At 44.0% G+C, this 12,500-nt stretch overlaps 1 protein-coding gene across 1 annotated transcript in view; it reads left to right on the top strand.

Annotated features, from left to right (window-relative positions):
• The window catches only part of npas3 (neuronal PAS domain protein 3), a gene marked incomplete at its 5' end in the record, with an annotated part of 405,035 nt that overhangs the window by 116,384 nt on the left and 276,151 nt on the right, over nucleotides 1-12,500 (top strand). Inside the window, one exon of the mRNA XM_079529070.1 lies at nucleotides 846-944. Within this exon, the coding sequence (XP_079385196.1) occupies nucleotides 846-944 (99 nt within the window). The remainder of the gene's footprint in view (nucleotides 1-845; nucleotides 945-12,500) is intronic.

Raw genomic sequence — 12,500 nt, 5'->3', positions numbered from 1 at the left:
AATAGACATGGAACAGTTTGAGAATCACTGGTCTAATGGGACCTTCAAATAGACATGGAACAGTTTGAGAATCACTGGTCTAATGGGACCTTCAAATAGACATGGAACAGTTTGAGAATCACTGGTCTAATGGGACCTTCAAATAGACATGGAACAGTTTGAGAATCACTGGTCTAATGGGACCTTCAAATAGACATGGAACAGTTTGAGAATCACTGGTCTAATGGGACCTTCAAATAGACATGGAACAGTCTGAGAATCACTGGTCTAATGGGACCTTCAAATAGACATGGAACAGTTTGAGAATCACTGGTCTAATGGGACCTTCAAATAGACATGGAACAGTTTGAGAATCACTGGTCTAATGGGACCTTCAAATAGACATGGAACAGTTTGAGAATCACTGGTCTAATGGGACCTTCAAATAGACACATGGATGGAACATTTGAGATGAGCCGATATTTCTCTTGCCCACGTGAAGTACAAATGCCCAACTGCTGCTGCGTCCTTTCATACCTTTGTCCAATGACTGTCCAGTCATCTGACTGGACCATGTTTTATATTGTGTCGGTCCTTCACTGGGGACACATAATAAGGAGAGATGATGGTCACTGGCTTTCTTTTTCTTCTCGTTCTCCTGACTTATTTTACTTTGTCATTATTTTTTCCTTCATTCTCCCTCTATTTATTATTATTATTATTATTATTATTATTATTATTATTATTATTATTATTATTATTATTATTCTGTCTTTTCCTTTTTTTACCCCACGTCTTCCTCTTCTTCTCCTTGAGCGCAGTCCGTTAAGAAATTCCTCTTCACGTGTGCTTTGTGTGTTCCACAGTGACCCCTACTGGGAGCGGCCAGCCAATGCAGGCAACTGCTCCGCCGCGCGGCCCAAGACTCTCCACCTGGCCGGCCAGCAGCATACCTCCTCGCCATGGTAACGTGTGTGTGTGTGTGTGTGTGTGTGTGTGTGTCTGTGTGTGTGTGTGCGTGCGTGCGTGCATGTGCGCTCGCGTACTAACTCCAGTAGTAGTAGTAATAGTACTAATATATCGTCTCTGTCGGCTGGAAACATCATATGTCCAAAACTGTTACCTTTTCAGGATTCAAATTCAAAAGAAGCAAAATAGCAGATCTACAAGCTCAAAACACGTCGCTTCATGTGGTCCTTTCATTCGCTTCAAGCTTCCAGCTTGTAGATCTGCTACTGTTCACGCTGTAGTATGATGACACTATATATGAAGTAGTGTGTTCATTAAAAAAACGCCAAAAGTTCAAATATGGAAATAAGAGGTTCCTTTCCGACAGCAACGATAATTTCTGTGCGTGCGTGCGTGCGTGCGTGCGTGCGTGCGTGCGTGCGTGCGTGCGTGTGTATTCCAATGCTAGTTTTAGTTATTTCTTTAGTTTAATATATTAACCCTGCTAACACTATGACCTTACAGTGTGACGCATGCAGGCCCAAGAGGACAATATGGGTTGGCACTTCTCCAAAGGGAGCTGCATGGTGTCATCTACATGACATTGTTCACAACGATGTTTACACACGTACAGTAGCACATACGTACACACTAGTGATTGATTCCCCCGGCCCCCCCCTTTACACACAAAACTGGCAAAATTGACGCCGTAATTGTGCTTGTAAAGCTAGCCGTTTCTGTTAACATAACGCAAACAATGAAATGTAACTGTCTCTGTCGGGTGGAAACCTCATATGCCCAAAACTATTGCGTTTTCAGGATTCAAAGTAAAAAATCACACCCGTGTGAACTGAGTGGTGTAAGGTCTTATATAGCCTGATCAGCTGTGGTCTGACGTAATGTCTGACGTAATGAAATCACACCCGGGTGAACTGGGTGACCGTAGCAACCATGCTCATTTTTTTACGAACAGACAGACAGACAGACAGACAGACAGACACGTAAACTAACAAAGCCAGTCGTAGGAGTGGTTTACACCACTCAAAAATAGCTAAATATGCCTGTAGATCTGCTACTTTTGATACTCTAGTATGATCACGTACTGTAGGGCATTAATTTAAAAACAATGTGGGCATAAGAGGTTTCTGTCCACCAGAAAATATATTTATTTGATTTATTGCTTGGCAACTCTTCCCCCTTTTCTCCCCGGATGCTACTGTACCTTTTGTCCTTGTGGTGGTTGATTGGGAGTATGCTGTACGTACCTTTCTGCACTTACCGGATTTGAGCAGCAGAAAGGATGAAAAAGGGAAATGAGGAATGTCCAAATGTTAAAGTTGACCTCAAACAAGGTTTATTCGATATCCAGGTTTGAAAACACGAAATAAGTAGACTTTAGCGATAGCACAGTATAACTTAGAATAGAAGGGAGCAGTTCTCCTCTACTCCACCCAGAGGGTGTCAAAGCACACAGACAGGGACACATGGCACATATTGTAAATCGGATCCCAAGCCCCCTTTAGCTGTAATCACTATCTTGTGTTAAGGGCGGGAACCCCTTTTGGTGTTAGCATTATGTTATGCTTTAGCTATTGAAAAATAGCAGATCTACAAGCTCGTAGCGCGCCACCGAGTGGCGCGCTACGAGCTTGTAGGTCTGCTATTTTTTTTAAATCGAAGAATGACTGACATAGAAACATAGCTTTTTCAGAAAACTGTCAGGATGTAGAAGACATTTTTAGAATCTGATCTAAGGTAAAAATGGGTTAACGGTTCATGCCGTGATGCCGCCAAAATTATTGCCATTATTGCCATTATTGCCTCCTATATGCTCAAGGTCAAGTGTATTTGTTCCAAACTGGCCTATGTGTGTGTTACAGCAGGTGCACGCTCTGTAAGCCCCCGAGTGTTGTTGAGCAGGGTTCCACAAGGCTCTATTGTAGTGTATTCCCTGTTTTTGTGCTCTATACATGAACTATCTTGTAACGTTTTTTTCTGCAAAGTTTTCCCCCAGAATAGGCATGCTGGGGTTCAAGTTAAGGTAGATAAAGCAGGAAAGGGCGCACACCAGTGTTGGTGAGGTGCTGGCCTAAGGCAGTAAATAAGTAAAAATGAGAAAAGGCCACACACACATAGCCACGATGCTGTATATTTATTGAGAAGAATCCAACGTTTCGACCTTTTGGCCTTCTTCAGGGAAGGGGTTCAAGTTAAGACCATCTATAAAACACACACACACACACACACACACACACACACACACACATCATAGACAGTAGACCGCGCCGATATAACCATCCTCCCACAATGGTGATGAGTCGGTCACACCCCCCCCCCCACCCCACCCCCATTGACTGCCATCCTTGACTCACGCTGAAAATGGCAGACTTTCAAAAAACGTCTATTTTTGGTGCCGACATACCACAAAGGATAAATCAGGCTTCTCTCTCTCCCTCTATCAATCTCTATCAATCTCTCTGGCTCTCTTTCTTGGTCTTACTCGTTCTCTCTCAGTCTCTCTCCGTCTCTCTCTCTCTCTCTCTCTCTCTCTCTCTCTCTCTCTCTCTCTCTCTCTCTCAATCTCTCACTCTCTCTGCCCTCTCTCTTTCTGTCTCACACACATCCTCCCCCTCTCCCTCTCTCTCTCTCAATCTCCGTCCCTCCTTCAAAGAGCTTTAGTGAAAAGCAGGGATTTAGCACCAGGAAGTGATTCTGTGGGAGTGGTGCATTGTGGTAATTGCGGTGCGGTGCTGACGGGGGGTTGAGCCTGCGACAGGGGGATTACAGTACGCCCAGAAGAATGAGAGGATTTGGGTTGGAGAGGAGAAGAAAGGAGACAACATTTAATAGCTCATTACAAGGCGGGGTGACACAGCTGTATAGAAACCCTGACACACACACGCACACACACACGTGCACGCTCGCGCGTGCGCACACACACACACACACACACACACACACACACACACACACACACACACACACACACACACACACACACACACATCTTACATGCAAACTACCCCCAAGGCTTGTGAAATAACTAGGCTACCGTAGTTACTATTGAAAAATAGTAAATGTAATATTTTTACTCAAAATGTGACAGACACCTGGCCGCCTTCATTGACATTGATTTGGTTTCCCAAATAACTACTGGGGATGGGGAAGAGAGGACGATGACATTTACAACAGGGTTGTGTATAGGGCTGTGAATCTTTGGGTGTCTCACGATTCGATTCCGATTCTTCGGGTCACGATTCGATTCAAAATCAATTTTTTCGATTCAAAATCGATTCTCAATCCAAAAACGATTTTTTTTAAATTCAAAAGCATTTTTTTTCCAGATTCAAAACGATTTTCTATTCAAAATGATTCTCGATTCAATACATAGGATTTCATCACAATCTACTCCAGTCTTGAACTGAAGTGACTACAGTAACTTGAAAATGACTGAAGACATGATGTTTACTGTGATTAGGGTGAGCTTACATTTCATATCACAAACACCATGTAGTGAAAACTCCTGTAACTGTAACCAGAAAAACATTTTTTTTTGACACCCCTGTATCCCTTCAAAGCCTGGATATATTTCTACTTGCAAAAAAGAGATTTCAACCTTATACTACTTTGTACTACTAGTACTTTGCAGAGGAAAATATGTAAAAAAAAAAAATTGCACATTTATAATAATTATTAAAATAATAATACATTACTAATCTACATTTGGGGGATATCTTTCACAATAATAAATAAAACATGTTCTAGACATTCTAATGATCACAAAAAATATATATTACAGACATTGTATTACTTTTTTCAGGGTTAAGACATTTTTAAGTTGTGTGAATTTCTGCCTCTGTGGGGGGGATTTATATGCAAATATCATGACCAATGGCATTGTAAGACTAAAACAACAAGGACTAAACAATGAACATCAATGATGATGTTCAGGTGAAAAAAGAACAGAAAAAAAAACATTATGCCGAATGTCCCATTTCACACAAATGTATATGTAATGCAGATCTAGATCGGCTATTTTCAAATGGCCAACATGTACATAAGGCTAAAGTGGTTCATGCATGCTTTGTAATAATAATACTCAAAATCTACAAAGTAACTAGTAACTAAAGTTTTGTAGTTTTGTAGTGGAGTAAGACTCACACCTTTCGATCTAGCATACAACATTGATGCATGCTAGATGTAAGCAAGATGTAAGTGTCATGGCCGCCCCAATGCATTTCCAATGGAAATGGTTTGATACAACATTTTGGACTACAAGCTGTTGTATGGCTTTCGGCTGTGTTTCGACTGCCCCCCTCCCCCTCATACAACACAAATGTTGTGTCAAACCATGTGACTCCCATTGGAAATGCATTGCGAGCTTGCATCAGCTATACATCTCATACAACAAGCATACATCAATCTGTTGCGACCGTGTGAGTCGCCCCTAAAAGTGCGACTTTTGCCTCAGAGATGTAGTGGAGTAGAAGTAAAAGTACTGAAAACTACTCCAGTGGACTGAAATACTCCAGTAAAGTAAAAGAATACCTCAATATTACATACGTAGGCCTCCAGTACTTGAGTAAATGTACTTAGTTACTTCACAGCACTGTAAGGGACACATGAGGAAGTCGTCATCGATTCACCAGCAGCATTTGGCTTTTTGTACCTTTATGAGTGACACGTTCATTCCTCCTGATTCTTGGATCTATTGATTCGATGGACAACCATAAGCAAGTATGCATTCATCGTGTGTGTGTGTGTGTGTGTGTGTGTGTGTGTGTGTGTGTGTGTGTGTGTGTGTGTGTGTGTGTGTGTGTGTGTGTGTGTGGGGGGGGGGTTCACTCTACTTATTTACGTGTGTGTAAGGTGAAAGTAAGATAAATGGACAAAATGAGGCCTCACACAAGCCTTATGCACCTGCCTAGTCTGTTTTACACAGTGTGTGTGTGTGTGTGTGTGTGTGTGTGTGTGTGTGTGTGTGTGTGTGTGTGTGTGTGTGTGTGTGTGTCTGCCTGCCTGCCTCTGTTTGTGTGAATAGAGCAGTTAGCGGTAAACTAAAAGAGACAGATGTGCTGGCCGTTTGTAGGCACACACACACACACACACACACACACACACACACACACACACACACACACACACACACACACACACACACACACACACACACACACACACACACACGCACAGGGGCGTTGGAGAACCTGAAGAAAACAGGCAGACAGAGTCAGTGTTAACCCATTAAAACCTGGAAAGCATAATTTTATTTTAGCCCTGGCTATTCCAAAATAGCAGATCTACAAGCTTCAAGCTTCAATTAGTTACTTAGGGCCTCGCTGCATCCATCTGCTATTTTTGAACATCTTTATAAAAAAAAATCACACCCGTGTGAACTGAGTGGTGCAACTCCGTGCGGGGGTCCCCGGTGGGTCCCCGGAACTTCCAGACCCACAGGAATGCGCCCAGGGTGCCAGCCCGGTTCCGGCGAGCCGCCCCGGTTCCGAAACGGTCGAGAAATGACAGAGTTACTGTGTAGGGGAATTAGCAGACACCTCTCCCTCTCCCTCCCCCCCTCTCTCTCTCTGTAATTAGCAAGCAACAATGCAACACTATCTCTCTCTCTCTGTTTCTAGCACAACAGCGCCACTTTTGCCCCTACTGGTACTCTAAACATAGGGACATAGGTAGGGTCATAGGTTGTGACATAGGGACATTGCTGTTTCTTGGAGTGGTTGCACCACTCAAAAACACAAAGCAATATTTTGTACACTGTCAGTAAAACGAACACGGAGGAGTTTGACTGTGTATAGCAGGTGTTCTACCTTCCCCAGGAAACTCTACAGGACATGACACATCTGAGACATACCTCTCTCTCTCTGCTCTTCTCCTCCTGGTTCTCTCCTCCCTGTGTCTTCTCCTGTCGTCCTTCCCTCTTCAGCAGGAGACATAGTACTTTCCTGTGCATTTGGGGTGAGGAGCGCACGTACGCCTGTTACTTACGGTACTTGTGTAATGCTCGTGGCAAATGTCACCACTCACCAGGGGGTACTGCACCCTCCGTAACAGTGACTGGGAACAGTCAGCAACCGAACAGAGATAAAATATGCACGGTGTGAAATTCCGCTACCCCTCCGTTTTGTCCGCTCCCTACGGATCTTATGCAATCTAATGTCAGAGTATATGTGACCAGATTTGACTGAGAGCCTTCCATCGTGCAACTTTCGTGCAGCTTTTCACCAGAAGAGAAAAACTGAATTTATTTATATTTTATCCAAAATTAGTTAATAGCACAGGCAGACTGTTCACATACTAGAGCATGTCTGAAATAAATATCAGAGCTGAAATCGGCATGAAAATGTGAAATAAATGCTTAAACATGTAGCTAGGTGTAATGTTACAGACCACAGAAGTGCACCTTTCAAGCCTGTTTTCTCAACTCGCTGTTTTCTGCAAGACATTACTCTATAAGCCATATCTCCAAAACTGGTGGGTCAAACTGAACAACCAATATGTCAATTTGAAGCTATGATTCCCGCCTTTCATATGACATGAAAAAAATGGAAATTCAAAAAAACTCCAATGGCAGTCACTCAGTCGAATTTGGCCACATATGTATGGGCCTGAACCCTCGTCTGTCCCTTGCTCTGCATCCTATGTCCCTCTGGGCAGTATTATGCATGTCTTAAGTACCAGGTCTTATTACTTAACTTAAGACCTGGAGGCGTGATCAATGCCATTTGGCTATTCTGAGTGGCCAAACAGCATTGACCACGCCTCCAGGTCTTAAGCTAAGGGAGGCTTTCCGTCTTGCATGAGTGGTAGATATGTGTGAAGGCTTCACTGATGAAGGCCGAAACGTTTGTCCTGGAGGGAGGCCTGTTCAAAAATGAAATAAACAATTTGAACTGAAGTCTTGGTGTGTGCGACCCACTACTGTTATTTTGATATGTGTGGTTCAAATCCAATGAGCTGTAGATATGTGTGGTTCAAATCCAATGAGCTGTAGATATGTGTGGTTCAAATCCAATGAGCTGTAGATATGTGTGGTTCAAATCCAATGAGCTGTAGATATGTGTGGTTCAAATCCAATGAGTGGTAGATATGTGTGGTTCAAATCCAATGAGTGGTATTTATGTGTGGTTCAAATCCAAGGTGTTGCAATCGCCTTTTCTAATCTCTCCCTATAAGTTTACCTTTCATGTTTTCTCATTTTGAAAAGGAGAAGTTTGTGAAGTAGTTTTTTCTCTCTTTCTCTCACCTCTGTTTCTCCTCTGCCGTCTGTCTCTGTCTTCCTCTACATCTGTCTTGGGGTGTGTGTGTGTGTGTGTGTGTGTGTGTGTGTGTGTGTGTGTGTGTGTGTGTGTGTGTGTGTGTGTGTGTGTGTGTGTGTGTGTGTGTGTGTGTGTGTGCGTGTGCGTTTGTGCGTGCACGCGTGCGTTATATTGGTGGCTTTACTGCAACTTTTTGGCTTTGATGCCTAGGGTCTCACTCACTCTCTCTCTCAAGCACACACGCACGCACACACACACACACACACACACACACACACAACTTTTCTGAGCACTATTTAAGTATACAAATGGACCCGTGAGGGTCCTTTTGGTTCCTTTTCAACACTCTCAGAGATAAAACAATACATTGAATTTTACAGTGACCTACTTTCTCCTCTCCTCCCTGAAAGACATAAAACACTGCGTGTGAATGTGTGTTTCTCTTTCTGTCCTGAGCATTCAATGATTTAACCTTCTTTACAGTGTCTTCTTTGATTCCTTATAGATTTATTTTGAGATATTTCATCCTCAACCAGAAACGTGTTAATAATGAATAGACAGTGAGAGAGAGCGCAAAAGGGAGACAGAGAGACAGTGAGAAAATATAATATTTGAGATAACTCCCACCACATGACTGACACTGAAATCAAGTCGGCTCGTCTGCTTGAATCTCTAATCCAGTGGCTCTCAACCTGTGGGCCCACCGATGGGCCATGAGGATATTGCAAGTGGCCCCCCAAACAATTAAGCAAAAGTGAAGATTTGATTGATAACATAACACTAATAATGTATGAACTCTATGGTATTCTATGTTGGTTCCATTGATCCAAGGCGAAACAAAATTGATTGATTGACTATTAAAATAAACATGCTCTGAAAACGCATGTTCTGAAAACGCATGCGCACAGCAAACGCTTTCCAAATGTTCAAGTGGCCCCTGATCCAGAAAATGTTGAGAAGCTACTTTCCAGATGAAGTTAGGCCGGGCAGTTCTTCCGGGGACATACGTTAGTTCGACATCTATCTATAAATGCATCAATTCTCTGTACGTACGTATCCACGTAACTTCAAATTCGACACGTGTTTTCCACATACCCCGCAGGGAGTGCAGAGCCCGGTGTCGAGTCGGTCGGACCCACGGTTGTCCAGAACCGCCACAAAATCCCTCTGCCCGGGCTCTGGACAGCTAGGGCCCCTGCCCAGGGTCCATATATGGAGCTGGCCTGTTCTGACATCACAACACTCCATATTTGGGCATGCCTGACGAATAGTACGAATTAAGACTCACCCGTGGCTTCCGTGTGCGCTTAGGTTAGGATTTGGGCTAGCTACATTTCAAAAAGTATTTATTTAAAGACGGTTACGCCGCGGACAAAACCAACTCCAGCCGTGACAAATCATGACAATAAACACAATATTTTGGACCAAACAAACAATTACAAAGAAGAAAAACAACCAAAAAAGTTGAGAATCATTTCCTGGGCCCTGGTAGGGGGCGGGACTGCGATGCTCTATTGCTTTTCAGACTGTTAGTACGCCGGACCAAAGATTCTTCAACACTATAACAGATGAAGTTAGGCGGGCAGATCTTCAACGCTACATACAGTAACAGCAGAAACAAACATTTTGACCTTGAATTATTTGCAGTAATAAAAAAAAAAACGCAAATTAACTCTTGACTAATTGAGCAAACATCTGCAGCATGAGGTCAGAGATGTAAAGACCCTCCTGACCTGTGGTGTTCACATCTCAGACCAAGTTGGACTCTGGTTACATTTTCAGCACAGCGAGGGAACTTACTCAAATAAGTAAAAAAAAAAAAAAAGAAGTCTGAAATAAGGACTTTTAATTGTAGATGTATTCAAAAGATAATTCACCACACTGTTTATTTAGGAGAGCAACGTTACCTGTATACACTTTACTGTGTATTTACTGTTCATCTGTCAGTTCTCCTCCCCTGGCCGCTGCCAATCTCCCGTCAAATCCACAATAAATCCACACATTTTATTCAGTGCATGTCCATACTATTATATTCATTACATTTATTCATTTGGTCAACATTATGTTAATTATTGTAATCACTGTGTCTATTATTATTTCAACTCATATGGATTTGTTTCCAGTGAAAGGTTTCACTTTTACAATGCATTCACCTCTCTCTCTCTCTCTCTCTCTCTCTCTCTCTCTCTCGCCCCAGGCACGTTTTTCTTCCAGCAGCTACGTTAGTCGCCCGGGCTTGTTACCGTAGCGATATAGACCCCTGAGGGAGGGGAGGGGGGTGTGCTGGACTGTATCGCCACGGTAACAGCCAGGGCAGGCAGGCAGGCAGGCAGACAGAGAAGCAGGCAGACAGAGAGGCAGGCAGACAGAGAGGCATGCAGACAGAGAGGCAGGCAGACAGAGAGGCAGGCAGACAGGCAGGCAGGCAGACAGAGAGGCAGGCAGGCAGACAGGCAGGCAGACAGAGGCAGGCAGACAGAGAGGCAGGCAGGCAGGCAGGCAGACAGAGAGGCAGGCAGACAGACAGAGAGGCAGGCAGACAGAGAGGCAGGCAGACAGAGAGGCAGGCAGGCAGGCAGGCAGACAGAGAGGCAGGCAGACAGAGAGGCAGGCAGACAGAGAGGCATGCAGACAGAGAGGCAGGCAGACAGAGAGGCAGGCAGACAGGCAGGCAGGCAGACAGAGAGGCAGGCAGGCAGACAGAGAGGCAGGCAGGCAGACAGAGAGGCAGGCAGGCAGACAGAGAGGCAGGCAGACAGAGAGGCAGGCAGACAGAGAGGCAGGCAGGCAGGCAGGCAGGCAGACAGAGAGGCAGGCAGGCAGACAGGCAGGCAGACAGAGAGGCAGGCAGACAGAGAGGCAGGCAGACAGAGAGGCATGCAGACAGAGAGGCAGGCAGACAGAGAGGCAGGCAGACAGAGAGGCATGCAGACAGAGAGGCAGGCAGACAGAGAGGCAGGCAGACAGAGAGGCAGGCAGACAGAGAGGCATGCAGACAGAGAGGCATGCAGACAGAGAGGCAGGCAGACAGAGAGGCAGGCAGACAGAGAGGCATGCAGACAGAGAGGCAGGCAGACTTTAATTGACGCTCTGTTGCAGTTTGTGCTCACCATCTAATGTTTGATGTTTATACTTTTCACGAAGCGGTTAACTGGTTTATCTGTCTCAGAGGAGAGGAGAGGGAGCCTCTCTCCCATTGCACTGTTTTTCAAGTGTGTTTTCATCACATTATTTATCGGTGTGCTCACTGTAAAGTCCGGAGTGTCCCCATTATGTTTGAACGGAGTCCCTCAGGGCTCTTTCTGTTGAAAATTGCCGATCGACAAGCTCACAACGTGTTGCGTTGCAACGCGTTGTGAGGTTGTCGATCTGCTATTTTCTGCAAAAGCTTTCCCCACTGGGTTTTAAGTGGTTAAGTGTGTGTGTGTGTGTGTGTGTGTGTGTGTGTGTGTGTGTGTGTGTGTGTGTGTGTGTGTGTGTGTGTGTGTGTGCGTGTGTGTGTACACATGTAACCGAATGGACCCGTAAACACTGTTGCATAAGGTTCCTAATTTCCCCGAGTTACTTCTACAAGGCAGTTTGCAGTGTTGTAACACAGTGTTGTAACACAGAGTTACTTCTACAAGGCAGTTTGCAGTGTTGTAACACAGTGTTGTAACACAGTGTTGTAACACAGTGTTGTAACACAGTGTTGTAACACAGAGTTACTTCTACAAGGCAGTTTGCAGTGTTGTAACACAGTGTTGTAACACAGTGTTGTAACACAGTGCCAGCCTTGCAGCTTCTCTTTAGGGGGGAAAAATGTACCTTCCCCAACAAAAACAGAAGCCCAGAAGCCATCAGCTTTCAAACACATTTTGTATTTGATCCAAACATAATTATTAAAATGTATTATTTCACAGTCACAATCATTTTGTTTTCAGGAAAGTTCTTTCTTTATTTGTCTACAATTCTAATTTATAATCCTATAACTCTAACTCCTGTTCAAATAACTCAGTCTCTCTTTAAACGAACTCCTTAAATAAACCATTAAAACGAATCATTTCAATTCTCGAACCCATTAAAAAACCCTGCTCTTTTATTCTGTTTGGTCTCCCCCCCCCCCCTATGTGTTGAGGAATGACAGCTTTTCAATTAGACTGGAGGTACTTAATAAAATGATGGTGTGGGTTTTCATGTCGGTCTGATGTTAGTGAAATCCTACAGGCATGCCCGCGTAACGCCTTATTAACCCATTCTGGGCGGGAACCCCTTTTGGTGTTAGCATTATGCTTTAGCTATTGAAAAATAGCAGATCTA

The sequence above is a fragment of the Electrona antarctica genome, assembly GCF_951216825.1.
Source record: "Electrona antarctica genome assembly, chromosome: 18".
Taxonomy (NCBI): Eukaryota; Metazoa; Chordata; class Actinopteri; order Myctophiformes; family Myctophidae; genus Electrona; species Electrona antarctica.
Note: the sequence above shows the minus strand (reverse complement) of the source record. Positions and strands in the feature narration are given on the sequence as shown.